Here is a 21,277-nt window from a genome sequence, read left to right on the forward strand (position 1 = left end):
TCCTGCCAGAGCCATTCCCTATCTATCTTCTTGCAAAGATCTCTTGCAAGGACCTTCTGCCTAGCTGGGTTGTCCCTTCTTTTTGGCTTAGAAGAAGGACAACGACGAAAATAAACTCCAAATTTGGATTATTATTTTTTTAAAAATTGAATTTTTAATTTTTTCCTGCTTTTTGGAAGATGCTGTGACGTCATCAAGTCTAAAGAGAGCTGGGCCACTCAACCTGCCTTCAGGTGAGTAACATTTCAGTTCCTACTTTGGATGCATCAACAGTCAGGAGAGTGGGGTTTAGATTGAGTTACAAAGCTAGTGGGTGTGATGCCTAACTCTAAACCAGTGGTTCTCACACTTCCGAATGCTGCAACCCCTTAATACAGTTCCTCATGTTGTGGTGACCCACAACCATAACATTATTCTTGTTGTTACTTCACAACTGTAATTTTGCTCCTGTTATGAATTGTCATGTAAATATCTGAGATACAGGATGTATTTTCATTCACTGGACCACATTTGACACAAATACCTGATATACCCACATTTGAATACAGGTGGGGTTGGGGAAAGATAGACCTTGACACTTGGGAGTTGTAGTTTCTGAGATTTATAGTTCACCTACAATCAAAGAGTATTCTGAAGCCCACCAAAGATGGAATTGAACCAAACTTGGGATGCAGAACTCCCACGACCAACAGAAAATCTTGGAAGGGTTTGGTGGGCATTGACCTTGAGTTTGGGAGTTGTAGTTCTCCTACATCCAGAGAGCACTGTGGATTCAAACAATGATGGGTTTGATGGACCAAACTTGGCACAAATACTCAATATGCCCAAATGTGAACACTGGTGGAGTTTGGGGGGAAATTGACATTTGGGAGTTGTGGTTGCTGGGATTTATAGTTCACCTACAATCAAAGAGTATTCTGAACTCCACCAACAATTGAATTGAACCAGTCTTGGCACACAGAACTCCCATGACCAACGGAAAATACTAGAAGGGTTTGGTGGGCATTGACCTTGAGTTTGGGAGTTGTAGTTCACCTACATCCAGAGAGCGCTGTGGACACAAACAATGATGGATCTATGTATTGTCGAAGGCTTTCATGGCCAGAATCACTGGGTTGTTGTAGGTTTTTTCAGGCTATATGGCCATGTTCTAGAGGCATTCTCTCCTGACGTTTTGCCTGCATCTATGGCAAGCATCCTCAGAGGTAGTGAGATCTATATGCAGGCGAAACGTCAGGAGAGAATGCCTCTAGAACATGGCCATATAGCCCGAAAAAAACCTTCAACAGCCCAGTGATGGATCTGGATCAAACTTGGCACAAATACCCAATATACTCAAATGTGAACACTGGTGGAGTGGGGAAAATAGACCTTGACATTTGGGAGTTGTAGTTGCTGAACCAGTCTTGGCACACAGAACTCCCATGACCAACAGAACATACTGGGAGGGTTTGGTGGGCATTGACCTTGGGAGTTGTAGTTCACCTACATCCGAGAGCACTGTGGACTCAAACAATGATGGGTCTGATGGACCAAACTTGGCACAAATACTCAATATGCCCAAATGGGAACATTGGTGGAGTTTGGAGAAAATAGACTTTGACATTTGGGAGCTGTAGTTGCTGGGATTTATAGATCACCTACAATCAAAGAGCATCCTGAACTCCACTAATGATGGAATTGGGCCAAATTTGGCACACAGAACTCCCATGTCCAACAGAAAATACTGGAAAGGTTTGGTGGGCATTGACCTTGACTTTTGGAGTTGTAGTTCATCTATATCCAGAGAGCAATGTAGTCTCAAACAGTGAGGGATCTGGACCAAACTTGACACGAATACTCAATATGCCCAAATGTGAACACTGGTGGAGTTTGGGGAAAAATAGACCTTGATATTTGGGAGTTGTGGTTGTTGGGATTTATAGTTCACCTACAATCAAAGAGCATTCTAAACTCCACCAAAGACAGAATTGGGCCAAACTTCCCACACAGAACGCCCTTGACACCCAGAAAATTCTGTGTTTTCTGATGGTCTTTGGCACCCCTTCTGACACCCTCTTATGACCCCCCTCCCCCAGGAGTCCCGACCCCCAGGTTGAGAAACGCTGCTCTAAAATGACCTTTAAGCTTTCTTTAAGCCACCTGCAGTTGGGTTGCAGCTCCTATCATCCCCAATTTGCATGGCAGATAGTACTATGTAGCACATTTTTCCTTCCTGGGTTATAAATGTCATTTCCTAATTATAAAACCATGGAAAAGTTTTATTAATCTGCCAAAACTTTGTTTTTGCAAGACATCCCACAGCACATTTTACTCTAGTTTTACAATGAGTATCTCACAGAGTCTCATCTAATTCAACATAATTTGTGGCAGCCACAAAAATGAAGATTCTGGAATATAACAACTAATTTTAAAAGTAATTAAACAGGAAAGAACACTTTCAAACCAGGAACAGAACATTTTTCAAGTTTTGTTACATAGCATCATTGGAAGGGAGGGCTTTGTCATTCAATAACATCTGGGGACACAAACAGGGTAAAGACTCGAGTACCAAATTTATTTATGAGGGTTGAATGAAAAGTAATGCCTCCACCTTCGTAACTCCTCAACAGATGGCAGTACTGGTATGCGGCAGGTACTGGCTTGTTCAGTAGACTCTCCTCTACAGTTCTATTTTGGCGGGAAGCCTTAGCATCAAATGGTTGTGTTGCTAAAGTGTGAAGTATGGAACCCTGCACAGACAGTTGGTCAATGCGACTTAAGCAACATGCAGTCATTGAATTCTTGACAGCAGAAGGTGTCACCTCAAGATCTTTAAACTTACTCGCCCAATGACGCACAGTAGTCACATCAACACAATCACTATAAACAACTTGCATTCTCTGATGAACTCCCTTTGGGGTGACACCTTCTGCTGTCAAGATTTCAATGACTGTACGTTTCTTAAGTCGCATTGACTGACCGTCTGTGCAGGGTTCCATACTTCACACTTTAGCAACACAACCATTTGATGCTAAGGCTTCCCGCCAAAATGGAACTGCAGAGGAGAGTCTACTGAACAAGCCAGTACTTGCCTCATACCAGTACTGCTATCTGTTGAGGAGTTGCAAAGGTGGAGGCATTACTTTTCATTCAACCTTCGTAAACCTTCGCAGGGTTCCATACTTTGCACTTGTGTCCTCGTTTCCAGAGCAGCAGAAACACAAGGCTGCTCTATCTTTTATTATAGCATCTTTTCAAATATTTTAATATAGCTCTCATGCCCTCCGACAGCATAGTCCAACCCAGGCATGGGCCAACTTGGGCATTCCAGGTGTTTTGGACTCCAACTCCTTCAATTCCTAACAGTCGGTAAGCTGTTAGGGAGTTGGATTCCAAATCACCTGGAGCGCCCAAGTTGGCCCATACTTACTGTATACCTTGGCAGCCCATTTATTCTTCCTTGCCTTCCACCCACAGGCCAAGAGATGGAGAACAACGGCATGTACCTGCACACCTTCAGTGAGAGGGAGAATGGATCCATCTTGGAAGAGCCCTTCGATGAGAAGAACCTCTCGAAGATGAACCTCTGCAATGAAGGTGAGTCTGAAACCTGGGTGAAGAGCTCCTTTGGTTGCAGCAAGTTCTGATTCTGCCACTGAGCAGATAGGTTATGGAGTCCTTGTGGGCATCAGGGACCAAGATTAGTAGTTTAGAGAATCATGGAATCGTAGAATTGGAAGAGACCTGGTGGGCCATCTAGTCCAACCCCATTCTGCCAAGAAGCAGGAAAATCCCAGCAACTATGACTCCCAAATGTCAAGATTCTATTTCCTCCAAGCTCCACTAGTGTCCACATTTGGGCATATTGAGTATTCGTGTAGAGTTTGGTCCAGAGCCATCATTGTTTGAGTCCACAGTGATCTCTGGATGTAGGTGAACTACAACTCCAAAACTCAAGGTCAATGCCCACCAAACCATTCCAGTATTTTCTGTTTTTCATGGGAGAACTGTGTGCCAAGTTTGGTTCAATTCCATCGTTGGTGAGGTTCAGAATGCTCTTTGATTGTAGGTGAACTATAAATCCCAGTAACTACAACTCCCAAATAACAAAATCAGTTTTTTGAGTGAAGGACATACATTGGGTTGTTAGGTGTCTTGTAACCAAATTTGGTGTCAATACATCCAGTGGTTTTTGAGTTCTCTTAATTCCACAAACGAACATTAAATTTTTATTTATATAGATGACTGGGAGTGGAGTCTCCTTGTCTGGAGGTTTTTAATCGGAGGGCATGGCCATCTTTTGGGAGGGCTTGGATGGTATCTTCGTGGCAGGGAGAAGAAGGTTGGACTAGATGGCCTTTTGGGTCCCTTCCAACCCTGTATATATTTATCGTGTCATCAGCAACCATGCCATTGTATTACATTTCTAACAGAGCAAAACAAACAAACAGATAAAAAAACACAAATTTTGCAAGCTTGGTAGTTGATTAAATGTCCTTTGACCAGTCTCTGGCCCCTTGGAGTGCCTCTGGTGTTACTGCAAGGAGGTTCTCCATTGTGCATCATGTGGCAGGGCTCAGGTTGCATTGCAGCAGGTGGTCAGTGGTTTGCTCTTCTCCACACTCACATGTCGTGGATTCCACTTTGTGGCCCCATTTCTTAAAGTTGGCTCTGCATCTCGTGATGCCAGAGCGCAGTCTGTTCAGCGCCTTCCAAGTGGCCAGTTTTCTGTGTGCCCAGGAAGGAGTTTCTCATTTGGTATCAGCCATTGGTTGAGGTTCTGGGTTTGAGCCTGCCACATTTGGACTCTCACTTGCTGAGGTGTTCCAGCGAGTGTCTCTGTAGATCTAAGAAAACTATGTCTTGATTGAAGTCGTTGACGTGCTGGCTGATACCCAAACAGGGATGAGCTGGAGATGTCTCTGCCTTGGTCCTTTCACTATTGGCTGCTACTTCCCGGCGGATGTTGGGTGGTGCAATACTGGCTAGACAGTGTAATTTCTCCAGTGGTGTAGGGCGCAGACACCCCGTGATAATGTGGCATGTCTCATTAAGAGCCACATCTACTGTTTTAGCATGGTGAGATGTGTTTCACACTGGGCATGCAGACTCAGCAGCAGAGTAGCATAGCGCAAGGGCAGATGTCTTCACTGTGTCTGGTTGTGATCCCCAGGTTGTGCCAGTCAACTTTCGTATGATATTGTTTGTAGCGCCCACTATTTGCTTGATGTTCAGGCAGTGCTTCTTGTAGGTAAGAGTATGGTCCAGAGTGACTCCCAGGTCTTTGGGTGCGCTGCAGTGCTCCAGTGGGATTCCTTCCCAGGTAATAATCCTCAGAGCTCGGGATGCTTGTCTGTTCTTAAGGTGAAAGGCACATGTCTGTGTTTTAGATAGATTAGGGATCAGCTGGTTTTCCCTATAATAGGCAGTAAGAGCTCCTAGAGCTTTGGAGAGCTTCTGTTCAACCATCTCAAAGCTCCCTGCTTGGGTGGTGATGGCACGATCATCAGCATGAAGCTCTCTGTCCCTTCTGGCAGTGGCTGGTCATTTGTGTAAATGTTGAACATGGATGGAGCAAGCACGTTAAGCAGTGTAATTTCTCCAATCCTGTGATTCTATGGGAGGAAATCCCAACCAATCAGGGATTATGAATCAAATTGCTTGGGCTTGAGAAGAGAAGATTGGAGGATTTGATCAATTCATTGATCGCAATGCCTTACCCCCTGCTCTTCCCAAGTGAGGTCTCCCCCCCCCCCCCCATTTTAGCCCAGCTGTTGAAATCTTCCTAAGGAAGGGAGTGGCTGGTTTTGAGTAACCGTAGCCGACTTCCTTCATGTCCCTCAAGGGTCTTATACAACGTCCACCAAAGAAAGAGAGAGAGAGAAAACTATCCTTATTGTGAAATCTTTATTTCCATCTGTTTGGCCGGCAACACCGTGTCGAAGATTGCAAATTGGCCATAAAAATGCACCGATAATTCGTTGCATATTGACCCGCAGGCTGCAAGCGTTAGAGGTCAGGGTTCCACTGCCCCTAAAAGAAATGTTCTGCGTTTGCTTTTTTTCTTTTTTTGCAAAAGGATAAATGATGTCAACGTTTCTTTTATGGTTTGATAATCCATCTCCACTCTTTCAAAGAGAATTAAACTCGTTGGCCTTTGCTTGCACCCAAGGCCCCAACCTGCATCCTTAACCCTTTGGAGAGAGAAAATGTTTTCTGTTTCTGGTTTGAAAGTGTCCTGGAACAGCTGTTTCAGGAGCTCCAATTTTGTGCTTTGCACTGAGTGTTTGTTTATAGTTCTAAGTTTCAGGGACTCTGCAGATAGGTGGCTTCTTTTGGCTGCATTCATAGGGCAAGCCACCTGTCAATTATCATTGGGTTCCCTGGTTCCGCCCCCTTTCTAGTCTTTGGAGGGAAGGGAGCCTTTTCAGTCAGTCACAGCAAGGTTAGCCAATGTATAGGATGTGTTTACTTCCTTTGTACAAAGGCTTCAACCTTTAAGATCTCCAAGGAAAGAATGCCAGGGAAGCATTCCCACAGTTTTAAGAGTCTCCTAAGAACTCCGGGGAGTCCTTCCTACAGCCTTGGGAGTTTCCAGGAAGACAGCCTTAAACTCTAAAGAACATCCATTGCCTGTCTGGTAGGTCTTCTCAGTGTTTCGAGAAGCAGTTCGGCCTGGCAGAGGAGCCCACACCAGAGAGGGTTGGATTTTAGTTAGCCTTGGGAGAAGTTAAAAAGGGGAATTTTCCTTTGAAGAAAGGTATTGAAGATAGTGCCTGTTCCCTGTGGACAAGTTTGAGAGAACTGGTACTTTACCAAGAAAGCTTTACAATTCCTGTTGGATTCATTAGTAAAAGACTTTGTTGTACCTTTTAAGCCATTTGAAGATTCCTTTTGTAAAGGAAGCCTCTGAGAACTTTTCCTAGGGCCCCTGGCTTCCCGCTGGGTAAAGGTTACACATCCTATATCTAAAGTCAACTAGCTATAGGTCCAGCGGCGCCAGAACAGAAAGTGTTATTTCCTATTTAATTGTGCAGTATGGTAGAGTCTCGCTTAGAATCATAGAATCCTAGAGTTGGAAGAGACCTGATGGGCCATCCAGTCCAACCCCATTCTGCCAAGAAGCAGGAATATTGCATTCAAAGCCCCTCGACAGGTGGCCATCCAGCCTCTGTTTAAAAGCCTCCAAAGAAGGAGCCTCCACCACACTCTGGGGCAGAGAGTTCCACTGCTGAACAGCTCTCACAGTCAGGAAGTTCTTCCTCATGTTCAGATGGAATCTCCTTTCTTGTAGTTTGAAGCCATTGCTCCATTGCGTCCTAGTCTTGCTCCCTCAAGCTTGCTCCCTCCTCCTCCCTGTGGCTTCCTCTCACATATTTATACATGGCTCTCATCATATCTCCTCTCATCCTTCTCTTTTTCAGGCTAAACATGCCCAGCCCCTTAAGCTGCTCCTCATAGGGCTTGTTCTTCAGACCCTTGATCATTTTAGTTGCCTTCCTCTGGAGACATTTATTATTTATTTATTTATTTATTTATTTAAAACTCTTATATCCCGATCTTCTCACCTTCATAGAGGGACTCAGACCGGCTTACAGCAAGGATTCAATGCTACTAATACAAGTTAAAACACGCTACAACAATACAAGATTAAAATACATATAGATAAAATACATATATACCAAATCGCCAAGGTAAAATCATGTTCAACTCAGTCCGCATATGTGGCCACTCACTTTGGTCTGTAATCAGTCTCAGCCATTATTCTGGGAATGCTTCGTTCCATAACCAGGATTTCACCAGCCTCCTGAAGGACAAGAGGGAGGGGGCAGATCTAATCTTGCTCGGGAGAGAGTTCCATAGCCAAGGGGCCACCACAGAGAAGGCCCTGTCCCTCGTTCCCACCAAATGCACTTTCGAAGGTGATGGGACCGAGAGCAGGGCCTCTCCGGAAGATCTTAATGTCCTTGATGGTTCATAGGGGAGAATACGTTCATAGGGGAGAATACATTCCAGCTTAGAGTCAACATCTCCCTTCAATTGGGTTGCCCAGAATTGGGCACAGTGTGATTCCAAGTGTGGTCCAACTAAGGCAAAATAGAGGATCTACTTTCCTGGATCTAGACACTCTATTCCTATTTATGTGGGCCAAAATCCCATTGGCTTTTTAAGCTGCTGCATGACATTCCTGGCTCATGTTCCCCTTCCTCCGCACAAGGACTCCAAGATCTTTTCCCCATGTCTTGCTGTCAAGCCAGGCATCCTCCCTCATTCTATATCTTTGCATTTTACTTTTTCTGCCTAAGTGGAGCATCTAAGTGGAGTGGGGTTCAGAGTGCAACTACAAATCCCAAATGCCAAGGTCTATCTTTCCCCAAACTCTACCAGTGTCCACATTTGGGCATATTGAGTATTCCTGCCAAGTTTGGTCCATATCTATCATTGTTTGCATCTACGGTGCTATCTGGACAGGGGCGGCTCGTCCATTACGCGAAGTAAGCGGTCGCAGAACACTTTTTTTTGCCAGGGGTGCAGAGGTGCCTCTGTAAATACCCCTAGACCGCCACTTGAGGAGCCCCCCCTCAGCTCACAACAGCCCAACTAGTCCGGGGGGAGCCTCGGCTTCCTTGCCTCACTGCCGGGCGATCCTCTTCCCAAAGGGGCCGGACCCTTGAGCCTCGCCTAGCCCCTCTCGTTCCTGCTCCACCCGGCCACCGGGTGCGCGAGCAGAGCCGGCGCTCAATCGTTCTCCGCGTTCGATCCCTTCCCCATGACCGGCTCCCTTTCCCGATCCCCGGCGCTCCACCCGCCTCCTCTCCTCTCCTCAATCCGCGGGTGGGCCAAGGGGCGGAGCCGCCGCCCCTGGCCCGCTTCGGGTCTGGAGGCATGTCTGAAGACCCCAGCGTGCGCACCAAATGTTGCCTCCTGACTTTCTCTTCAGCCGTTGGGACCAAGAGAGAGAGAGAGAGAGAGCCCCTCCGGCTGGAGGTATCTCCCACCTCCGCTCCCTCCTTTGTTTTTGCGCCTACCTTCAGGAAAGGTGGGCATCTCCACCTCTCTCTCTCTCTCTCTCTCTCTCTCTCTCTCTCTCGGTCCCAATGGCTGAAGAGAAAGTCAGGAGAAGAGGTGACTTTTTGTGCACACGCCGGGGTCTTCAGGCACGCCTTCGGACCCAAAGCGGGCCAGGCAAGGGAGCAAGTGCGGCAAGTGTAGTTACTGGGATGTATAGTTCACCTACAATCAAAGAGCATTTTGAACTCCACCAATGATGGAATTGAACCAAATATGGCACACAGAACTCCCACGACGAACAGAAAATATATATAAATGATTGGTTGGGGGGCGGGGGCAAAATACAGTTTGCTTACCGTTGAAAATTACCTAGGGCCGCCTCTGTCTCTGGATGTAGGTGAACTACAACTCCAAGACTCAAGGTAAATGCTCACCAAACTCTTCCAGTATTTCCTGTTGGTTGTGGGAGTTCTGTGTGCCAAGTTTGGTTCACTTCCATCCTTGGTGGAGTTCAGAATGCTCTTTGGTTGTAGATGAACTATAAATCCCAGCAACTACAACTCCCAAATGTCAAGGTCTATCTTTCCCCAAACTCCACCAGTGTTCACACTTGGGCATGTTGAGTATTCGTGCCAAGTTTGGTCCAGACCCATCATTGTTTGGATTTGCTTCCTGTTGTTCCTTCGCTCTTCAATCAGGAAAGCCTCATCCTGTTCTAGTGGAATATTATGGGCTGTTTCAGCCTCTTGGCCATATTGAGCAGAAACCAACTGGACCTCCCACCCAAGACAAGCACTTAGAAGGCACCCTTGGAGACTGTTTTCCTTGTGCTATGTGTTGCCAGAGTGGCACCGTGGACGGGGGCCAGCGCCTTTTCCCGGAGGAGTGGGCGAGCACACATATGTCCAGGTAATAACTTAAGACCCCCTTTCCAATACATGAGGGCTTGGTCCAAGTGTTGCCTCCACTCAGCGGTCGAACCAGATGCTGTTGGACCCAAACAGGCAGCAGTCGCTATGTTGGCAGAGGAGCCAAAAGCCTCTCGGTTGCCAAATGAAGTGTGAAGCAGTCCCTGGAGAGCTTTGTCCGAAGGAAGCCAAGAGATCAGCTGCAGGAACAAATTGACTGAGAAATACCCCTCTCTGTTGATCTCCTTGGGGGAGCCAAAGCTGGCCATGGGAGGCCAATGCAGCAACCGAGGCCTGGCATCCCAATGAATCATAGAATCATAGAGTTGGAAGAGACCTCATGGGCCATCCAGTCCAAACCCCCTCCCAAGAAGCAGGAATATTGCATTCAAAGCACCCCTGACAGATGGCCCTCCTCTTGAAGATTGGGACCACATTGGCCCTCCTCCAGCCTGTTGGAACTTCTCCCGTTCTTCAAGAAATCTCAAAGATAGGTTCTTGTAGGTTTTTTCGGGCTATAGGGCCATGTTCTAGAGGCATTTCTCCTGACGTTTCGCCTGCATCTATGGCAAGCATCCTCAGAGGTAGTGAGGTCTGTTGGAAATAGGAAAATGGGTTTATATATCTGTGGAATGGCTGGGGTGGGGCAAAGAGCTCTCTGCTGAAGCTAGGTGTGAATGTTTCAGCTGACCACCTTCATTAGCATTTGAAGGCCTGGCTGAGCCTGGGAAAATGTTCTGTTGAGAGGTGTTAAGATGTGCCTGGTTGTTTCCTCTCTGCTGTTTTGCTGTTGTAATTTTAGTGTTTTTTAATACCGGTAGCCAGATTTTGTTCATTTTCATGGTCTCTTCCTTTCTGTTGAAATTGTCCACATGCTTGTGGATGTCAATGGCTTCTCTGTGTAGTCTGACATGGTGATTGTGAGAGTGGTCCAGCATTTCTGTCTTCTCAAATAATCTGCTGTGTCCAGGTTGGTTCCTCAGGTGCTCTGCTATGGCTGACTTCTCTGGTTGAGTTAGTCTGCAGTGCCTTTCATGTTCCTTGATGCGTGTTTGGGCAATGCTGCTGCGTTTGGTGGTTCCTCTGTAGACTTGTCGACAGCTGCATGGTATACGGTAGACTTCTGCAGAGGTGAGAGGATCCCTCTTGTCCTTTGCTGAACGGAGCATTGGTTGGATTTTCTTGGTGGGTTTGTAGATTGTTTGTATGTTGTGTTTCCTCATCAACTTCCCTATGCGGTCAGTGCTTCCCTTGATGTATGAGTTCTTCTTCTCCATGGCTCCAAATGGTGAAGGTGTCATCCACATATCTGAACCATATCGTGGATGACACCTTCACCATTTGGAGCCATGGAGAAGAAGAACTCAAAAGGTTCCTGGACCATCTCAACAGCATCCACCCAAACATCCAATTCACAATGGAAAAAGAAAATGAAGGAAGACTGCCTTTTCTAGATGTCCTAGTCATCCGCAAACCAGATCAACAATTGGGTCACACCGTCTACAGAAAACCCACACATACAGATAGATATCTACATAAAAACTCCCACCATCACCCAAGTCAAAAAAGAAGCACCATCAAAGCCTTGGCAGACCGTGCAAAAAGAATCTGCGAACCCCACCTCCTCCAAGATGAACTGAACCACCTCAACTGGGCTCTCCAGGCCAAGGGAGACTCCACCTCAGACATCAGAAGAGCTGCAAGACCAAGAACAAGCCACGAGAGTCAAGATGAAGATCCACCCAGAGGAAAAGTGTTCCTGCCATACATCAAGGGAACCACTGACCACAGAGGGAAGCTGATGAGGAAACACAACATACAAACAATCTACAAACCCACCAAGAAAATCCAACCAATGCTCCGTTCAGCAAAGGACAAGAGGGATCCTCTCACCTCTGCAGGAGTCTACCGTATACCATGCAGCTGTGGACAAGTCTCCAGAGGGACCACCAAACGCAGCAGCATTGCCCAAACAAGAATCCAGGAACATGGAAGGCACTGCAGACTCCTTCAACCAGAGAAGTCAGCCATAGCAGAGCACCTGATGAACCAGCCTGGACACAGCATATTATTTGAGAACACAGAAATGCTGGACCACACCAACAACCACCATGTCAGACTACACAGAGAAGCCATTGAAATACACAAGAAGCATGTGGACAATTTCAACAGAAAGGAGGAAACCATGAAAATGAACAAAATCTGGCTACCAGTATTAAAAAACTCTAAAATTACTACAGCAAAACAGCAGAGAGGAAACAACCAGGTACATCTTAACACCTCTCAACAAAAGATTTTCCCAGGCTCAGCCAGGCCTTCAAATGCTAATGAAGGTGGTCAGTTGAAACATTCACACCTAGCTCCAGCAGACAAGAGTCCTTCGTCCCACCCTGGTCATTCCACAGATATATAGACCCATTTTCCTATTTCCAACAGACCTCACTACCTCTGAGGATGCTTGCCATAGATGCAGGCGAAACGTCAGGAGAAATGCCTCTAGAACATGGCCCTATAGCCCGAAAAAACCTACAAGAACCTAGTGATTCCAGCCATGAAAGCCTTCGACAATACATTAATCTCAAAGATGATTGCCAATGGTTCCAAGATAACTTCCGCTAGTTCCTTCAATACTCTTGGGTGTAGTTAATCTGGCCCTGGGGACTTGAATTCATTTAGAGCGGCCAAGTATTCCTGGACTTGTTTCCCAATTTGGGGTTGGATGTCCTCCAATCCCTCACCCACTCCATCTTGCTGAGGTTGAAGATGACTTTCTTTTTGTGAGAAGACCGAGGCAGATAAGGCATTAAGCAGTTCTGCCTTTTCCCTATCCCCTTTCAGCATTGCCCCATCTTCTCCTCGAAGAGGCCCTATCACCTCCTTGTTCTTTTTCTACTGACATAAGAAAAATAGCCCTTTTTATTATTTTTAATATCCCTGGAAAGCCTGAGCTCATTTTGTGTTTAGCCTTGCGGACCTTTTCCCTACAGGAGTTGGCTATTTGTTGGAATTCTTCTTTGGTGATTTCTCCCTTTTTCCACTTCTTGTGCATGTCTCTTTTGAGTCTTAGCACAGTTAGAAGTTCTTTGGACATCCATTCTGACTTCTTTGCCCTTGTCCTATTTTTTTCTCTTTGTTGGTACTGTTTGCAATTGTGCCTTGAGTATTTCACACTTGAAAAACTCCCATCCATCCATAACTCCCTTCTGGTTGTCTTTGGCAACCAGAAGGAGAATGATGGTGTTCTTTCCTTGCTTGAGAATCCAGTGGCCCTTGCTTGCTTGCATCCAGCACCCTGCTCTTAATCCTTAATCAGAGCACCATGGAATTCTAGAGTTTGGAAGGGACCCCCAAGGGCCATCCAGGCCAACACAAGCAGGAAGACACACTGAAACCCTACAAACAGATGGCCGTACAGCTGGGTTCAGTGCTCTTTAGATATGGGTTATTTATTTATTTATCATGTCAGGAGCAAACCAAACAGTTGTATTGCATTCAGGGGCGGCTCAACTTATTATGCAAAGTAAGCATTTGCAGTATAGTTGATTTTGCCCAGGGGTGCTCTTGAGGCGCTCTTGGGGAAAAAGAGACCTTGACATATGCGAGTTGTAGTTACTGGGATGTATAGTTCACCTACAATCAAAGAGCATTCTGAACTCCACCAATGATGGAATTGAACCAAATATGGCACACAGAACTCCCACGATGAACAGAAAATATATATCAGCGATTGGTTGGGGGGGCACCAAAATACTGTTTGCTTACTGTTGAAAATTACCTAGGGCCACCTCTGATTGCATTTTTTAAACAAACAAACAAACAAACAAGCAAACAAACAAGACACAAAGTTTGCAAGCTTGGTAGTTGATTAAATGTCCTTTGAGCAGTATCTGGCCACTTGGAGTGCCTCTGGTGTTACTCTAAGAAGGTCTTCCATTGTGCATGTGGCAGGGCTCAGGTTGCATGGTAGCAGGTGGTCTGTGGTCGGCTCTTCTCTCCACTCGCATGTCGTGGATTCCAACTCCCAAATGTCAAGGTCTCTTTTCCATCAGTGTTCACATTTAGGCATATTAAGTATCCATGCCGAGTTTGGTCCAGATCCTGGGCGGTTGTGAGGGGAAGTCACCCAAAGACCACCAGAAAACACAGTTCTCTTGGTCAGGAGGGTTCTATGTGGGAAGTTTGGCCCAATTCTATCATTGGTGGGGTTCAAGAAGCTCTTTGATTGCAAGTGAACTTTAAATCCCAACAGCTACAACTCCCAAATGTCAAGGTCTATTTTCCCCAAACTCCACCAGTGTTCACATGTGGGTATATTGAGTATTCGTGCCAAGTTTGGTCCAGATCCATCATTGTTTGAGTCCACAGTGCCGTCTGGATGTAGATGAACTACAACTCCCAAACTCAAGGTCAATGCCCGCCAAAACCTTCCAGTACTTTCTGTTGGTCACAGGACTTCTGTGTGCCAAGTTTGGTTCAATTCCATCCTTGGTGGAGTTTGGAATGCTCTTTGATTGTAGGTGAACCATAAATCCCAGCAACTACAACTTCCAATTGACAAAATCAACCCCCCCCCCCCCCCAGATCCTACCAGTATTCAAATTTGGGCGTAGTGGGTATTTGTGCCAAATGTGGTCCAGTGAATGAAAATCCATCCTGCATATCAGATATTTACATTACGATTCATAAAAGTAGCAAAATCACAGTTATGATGAAGCAACGAAAATAATGTTATGGTTGGGGGTCAACACAACATGGGGAACTGTATTAAGGGGCCGCGGCATTAGGAAGGCTGAGAAACACTGATCTATGCTATAGAATTAAGGCCGTTTGACACCACTTGAACTGCCATGATACTAGTCAGCAGTGGGATTTGTAGTTTGGCTGGGCACCAGCTCTCTTTGGAGAGAAGGCGTGGGACCTGGTCTAACTACAACTCCCAGAATTCCTTAGTATTAAGCCATTGCTGTTAAAAGTGGTGTCAGATTGCATTAATTCTACAGTGTACCTTATGCTTTCTGCTTCAAAATTGGGTATATGTGACGGCACGAGTGGCGCCACCTATATATAGAACTGTTAGTTGTTAGACTTAAACTGTTGTATCATGTTTAATCCTGCCCCCTCTTTACATTGCTTGTGTACAGTTGTATGGATTGGTTGCTTGTAGCTGTCAATCAGTACTGTTTGGCTCCACCTCTTCCTGCAAGAGGGTAGAACTTCCTTTTCTTTTCATTCTGCCTTCAGAGATCATACCACATGGACGCGAGTAAGAGACCTGACTCTAAAGGACCCTGATTTAAGTTACCTCTTAGCACCAGTTCTGAGGTTTTGTACCCCTGGGACTCATGCTTTATGTCCAGACCATCCTGGACAATTACTGAGGAGACCCAGGCGCCTTCAAGCCAGTTCTTTTGGCACCAGAGGAAGATCCTGAATCTTCAAGACATAGGCCATCTGAACTGGGGTTGTGGTTTGCTCCGGCATTCACAGCCATTGAATCATAGAATCAAAGAGTTGGAAGAGACCTCATGGGCCATCCAGTCCAACCCCATTCTGCCAAGAAGCAGGAATATTGCATTCAAATCACCCCTGACAGATGGCCATCCAGCCTCTGCTTAAAAGCTTCCAAAGAAGGAGCCTCCACCACACTCCGGGGCAGAGAGTTCCACTGTTGAATGGCTCTCACAGTCAGGAAGTTCTTCCTCATGTTCAGATGGAATCTCCTCTCTTGTAGTTTGAAGCCATTGCTCCATTGCGTCCTAGTCTCCAAGGAAGCAGAAAACAAGCTTGCTCCCTCCTCCCTGTGGCTTCCTCTCACATATTTATACATGACTATCATATCTCCTCTCAGCCTTCTCTTCTTCAGGCTAAACATGCCCAGTTCCCTAAGCCGCTCCTCATAGGGCTTGTTCTCCAGACCCTTGATCATTTTAGTCGCCCTCCTCTGGACACATTCCAGCTTGTCAATATCTCTCTTGAATTGTGGTGCCCAGAATTGGACACAGTATTCCAGGTGTGGTCTAACCAAAGCAGAATAGAGGGGTAGCATTACTTCCTTAGATCTAGACACTAGGCTCCTCTTGATGCAGGCCAAAATCCCATTGGTTTTTTTTGCCGCCACATCACATGGTTGGCTCATGTTTAACTTGTTGTCCACGAGGACTCCAAGATCTTCTTCACACGTACTGCTCTCGAGCCAGGCATTGTCCCCCATTCTGTATCTTTGCATTTCGTTTTTCCTGCCAAAGTGGAGTATCTTGCATTTGTCACTGTTGAACTTCATTTTGTTAGTTTTGGCCCATCATCTCTCTAATCTGTCAAGATCGTTTTGAATTCTGCTCCTGTCCTCTGGAGTATTGGCTATCCCTCCCAATTTGGTGTCGTCTGCAAACTTGATGATCATTGAGGAAAGAGGAAACTTGGTGAGGCTTCTCAGCTTCAAACCCCTTGGACCCAGGACTAATAGAGACTGTAACGTATGTTTTCCTTCACCCCTCTGAAGTTTTCCAGCTCATTGCTTTAAAGAAATGACTTTGTGTTCAATAAAACTCATTTTGAGCAATTTACATCGTTTTGGGTTTTTGGGAGTTCCAGTTTCCTAAAGGAGGGCAAGAAGCAATCCCTTGGGGGGAAAGTGCCACGTCCATCCCTCCTTCATTAAGACAAATAGCCCCCAAGCGCGACAGCATAGTATAATTTGCTCATTTTTAAAGCCTTTGTTGAGATGTTTATATATTAGCGTTGCAAGGCGAACCTTGGCTCAGGATCTCCCTGTTCGGAAACCTCCGATTGGCAAAAGGTCGATGATGAGACATTCCTCATGCCAAAGCCTCTCTTCAAACACAAAACATACCCTCTGTTTCACGTCAGCTCTTGTTTTGGGCGAAAAAAGGAGGGTGAGAAAGAAAGGCTTCTCAGTGACCAATTTGAGCCTTTTTGCTTTGGCTGTGGAGCCCAGGCCGTGCTATTCCTTCTGATAAGGAGTTCTCGACGTCCTCAAAAGCCAAACTGATACCTCCAGGGCTGGATGGAGGACTTTACTTCCTCCAGGAAAGAAACAGAAGAGCCTTTGTCCACAAAATGAATACTTGGAGTCTTATCTTCGCTTGGATAAGAATTCACACTTCTTTATTTACTTGTTCTTAGCTGTCTGTTGATGGCTGACCACATGAATGAGAGACCTCGGAGTGGAGCCAACCTTCTGTGGAGCTTTTTGAGCAGAGACCAGATGGCCATCTGTTGGGCGGGATCGGGTTGTGTCTCCCTGTCTGCAGAAAGGTTTCAGACTGAATGGCCTTTGGGGGATCGGTTCCAACTCTAATATTCTGTGATTCGTAGAATCATACTGCTGGAAGAGACCACATTGGCCATCTAGCTTGACCCCATTCTTACATGCAGGAAAAGCACAATCAAAGACCCCCACCCCCGACAGATGGCCATCCAGCCTCTGTTTAAAAGCCTCTAAGGAAGCAGCCTCCATCAAACTCTGAGGCGGAGAGTTCCACTGCTGAACAGCTCTTCTTACAGTGTTATGTTCTTCCTAATGTTCAGGTGGAATCTCCTTGCCTGTCATTTGAATCTATGGCTCCATTGAGTCCTTGTTCTGGGTTGTTGTAGGTTTTTCCGGGCTGTATGGCCATGTTCTAGAGGCATTTTCTCCTGACGTTTCGCCTGCATCTATGGCAAGCATCCTCAGAGGTACCACTACCTCTGAGGATGCTTGCCATAGATGCAGGCGAAACATCAGGAGAAAATGCCTCTAAAACATGGCCATATAGCCCGGGGGGGGGGGGGGACCTACAACAACCCAGTGATTCCTGCCATGAAAGCCTTTGACAATACATAGTCCTTGTTCTGTCGCGTGCTGGGCTTGTAAAGAATTTCCTTTAGAACAGGATATGCAACCTTTGCCCAGCGGGAAGCCAGGGGGCCCAAGGAGAAGTTCTCAGAGGTTTTCCACCATAAATGATCTTTAGATGTTTTGTGAAGTATAACAAAGTCCTTTATTAATGAACAATCAAACGGAAACTTTTCTTGTCTTCAGAAAGATAAACAAATGCTTCCAGGCTTTTAAGCAATTGGTAGCTTCCTAAACTTGCCCACAAAGGGCAGGCAACTGTCTTCAATAACTTCTTATTTACTTTAAAGGAAAATCCCCGTTTTAACTTCTCCCAGGCTGACTGTAATCTAACCCTTACTGATGTGGGCTCTGCTACCAGGTCGAGCTGCATCTCAAAGCACCGAGTGGACCTATCAGTAAAAGTTTAGATACTCTCCAGCTGGCGTTCTTTGGTCTTTAGGGCTGTTTTCCTGGAAATCTTTGGAGACTCTTAAGACTGTTCTCCCCCAGAAAATCTTAAGGGTTGAAGCTTTTGTACAGGGGTAGCTTGCACACGTCCTGTACATTAGTTTTCCTTGCTGAGACTAACTAAAAAATGGCTCCCTTCACTTCCCAATTGCCCTGAGCAAGGGGTGGGACCAAAACTTAACGATGATGGACAGGTGACTTGCCCTATGACTGCAACTAAAGGAAGCCACCTATCTGCAGAAACCCAGGAATCTTGGGCTGCAAGCAAACATTTAATACAAAGCAAACAAAATTGGAGCTCCTGGCACAGCCATACCAGAACAGTCCTACTTTCCAGAGCAGCAGAAAGCAAGCCCGCTCTCTCCTCCTTTTGACACCTTTTCATATATTTAGTAGGCTTGGGCAATCCATGGTTCTAAATGGTTCTAAAGTACTTACAAAACTAAAGTTCTGGTGATGAAAATTTCAAAACTCTAACAAAACTCTCAAAATTTCATTATAAATGGCAGTTCCTAATTGGTTCTGTCATAAAAATCGCCAATAATGAAATAATAATTACATTTTGAAAGTTTTGTTAGAGTCCTGAAATTTTCACCACCAGAACTTTAGTTTTGTAAGTACTTTAGAACCATTTAGAACCATGGATTGCCCAAGCCAACTAGATAGATATGGTTCTCATGTCTCTTCTCAACCTTCTCTTCTGCAGGCTAAATAGATCCAGTTCTTTAAGCCATTTTTCATTCTGCATATAAATTAAACAGATAGGATAATAAAATGCAGGCTTGCCCTCATCCACTCCATCACTGATGACAGGCACCAGTTTAGGGGCAGGATGGCATCCTTGAATCATAGAATCATAGAATCAAAGAGTTGGAAGAGACCTCATGGGCCATCCAGTCCAACCCCATTCTGCCATGAAGCAGGAATATTGCATTCAAATCACTCCTGACAGATGGCCATCCAGACTCTGTTTAAAAGCTTCCAAAGAAGGAGCCTCCACCACACTCCGGGGCAGAGAGTTCCACGGTTGAACGGCTCTCACAGTCAGGCGTTCTTCCTCGTGTTCAGATGGAATCTCCTGTCTTGTAGTTTGAAGCCATTGTTCCGCGTCCTAGTCTCCAAGGAAGCAGAAAACAAGCTTGCTCCCTCCTCCTCCCTGTGGCTTCCTCTCACATATTTATACATGGCTATCATATCTCCTCTCAGCCTTCTCTTCTTCAGGCTCAACATGCCCAGCTCCTTAAGCCACTCCTCATAGGGCTTGTTCTCCAGACCCTTGATCATCTTAGTCGCCCTCCTCTGGACACATTCCAGCTTGTCAATATCTCTCTTGAATTGTGGTGCCCAGAATTGGACACAATATTCCAAGTGTGGTCTAACCAGAGCAGAATAGAGCATGGGGAGCATGACTTCCCTAGATCTAGACACTAGGCTCCTCTTGATGCAGGCCAAAATCCCATTGGCTTTTTTTGCCGCCACATCACATTGTTGGCTCATGTTTAACTTGTTGTCCACGAGGACCCCAAGATCTTTTTCACACGTACTGCTCTCGAGCCAGGCATTGTCCCCCATTCTGTATCTTTGCATTTTGTTTTTCCTGCCAAAGTGGAGTATCTTGCATTTGTCCCTGTTGAACTTCATTTTGTTAGTTTTGGCCCATCATCCCTCTAATCTGTCAAGATCGTTTTGAATCCTGCTCCTGTCCTCTGGAGTATTGGCTCTCCCTCCCAATTTGGTGTCGTCTGCAAACTTGATGATCCTGCCTTCTAACCCTTCATCTAAGTCATGAATAAAGATCCTGAGCAGGACCGGGCCCAGGACGGAGCCTTGCGGCACTCCTCTCGTCATTTCTTTCCAAAATGAAGAGGAAGCATTAGTGAGCACCCTCTGGGTTCGTCCATTGACATTCAGTGGAAAGGAGAAAGAGTTGGGTGTCATCTGCATACATTTGATACCGAACTCCGAAACTCCGGACGATCTCTCCCAGAGGGTTCATGTAAATGTTAAACAGCATGGGGGACAGAACTGAACCCTGAGGGACCCCATAGACCAGGGAGTTGAACAGGAGTCCTCCAGCTCCACCTGCTGGGATCAGCCCTCCAGGAAGGATCAGGGCCACTATAGAACAGTGCCCCAAGCCCCATCCCAGAGAGACAACCAAGAAAGATACCATGGTTGATGGTATCAAACACTGCTGAGAGGTCCAGGAGAACTAGTAGAGACCTATCTAGTACTCTTCATAGATCATCCACCAAGGCTGCCAATGTTGTCTCTGTCCCATAGCCAGACCTGAAATCAGACTGAGATGGATCCAGATAATCACTTTCATCCAGGAACCCTTGGAGTTGTGAGGCCACCACCTCCAGTAGCATCTGGAAGGCTGCCATTTGTTCTGTTCAGTCTTGTGGTTAGAACGTCTGACTTTAAAATGTTCTTCAACCTTTCCCCAACCTCAGAGCCACAACTCCCATTGGGTTGCAGCTTCCATTATCCCCAATCTGTATGGCGGATAATCGGAAATGATGGGAGTTGTCATTCAAAGGCATCCAGGGACACAAATGTGGTAAAAACTAAAGAGCATTATATAAAAATATATGTATTTGATCCTCTGTATCCATGAAGACAACCATAAGGTTGATGAGACCCATGATTTTATTTTTTTTATTTGGGGTTCTTTTACCCCGCCCTTCTCACCCCGAAGGGGACTCAGGGCGGCTTACAGGGGCAAGGCACAATTTGATGCCTGCATCATAAACAATCGTACACAAAATTACACAAAATTACAACAATTCACAGTTGACATGCATACAATATAACCATAAAATCAATAAAACATTAAAACCAAATACAAACCCAGTTCTCCTCTTACATGGTCAGTGTTTGTTAACACCTAGATCTAGTTTTCGTTCCATTCATCCATCCTGCTGGTCATACTTGCCTGATTGACTGATTTAATTGCCGGAGTGCCCAAAGGCCTGGTCCCATAACCAGGTTTTCACCCTCCTCCTGAAGGCGAGGAGGGATGATGATGCCCTAATCTCCCCCGGGAGTGAGTTCCACAGGTGGGGGG

The 21,277-nt window shown here is 45.8% G+C and overlaps 1 protein-coding gene across 1 annotated transcript in view; it reads left to right on the top strand.

Moving 5' to 3' along the window:
• Positions 1-139: 139 nt before the first annotated feature.
• The window catches only part of SCARA5 (scavenger receptor class A member 5), a 98,527-nt gene continuing 77,389 nt past the window's right edge, over positions 140-21,277 (top strand). The window contains exons 1-2 of the mRNA XM_067472520.1: positions 140-233; positions 3,460-3,579. Coding sequence (XP_067328621.1) covers positions 3,468-3,579 — 112 coding nt within the window. The 5' untranslated portion in view covers positions 140-233; positions 3,460-3,467. The remainder of the gene's footprint in view (positions 234-3,459; positions 3,580-21,277) is intronic.

The sequence above is a fragment of the Anolis sagrei genome, chromosome 1, assembly GCF_037176765.1.
Source record: "Anolis sagrei isolate rAnoSag1 chromosome 1, rAnoSag1.mat, whole genome shotgun sequence".
Classification (NCBI taxonomy): Eukaryota; Metazoa; Chordata; class Lepidosauria; order Squamata; family Dactyloidae; genus Anolis; species Anolis sagrei.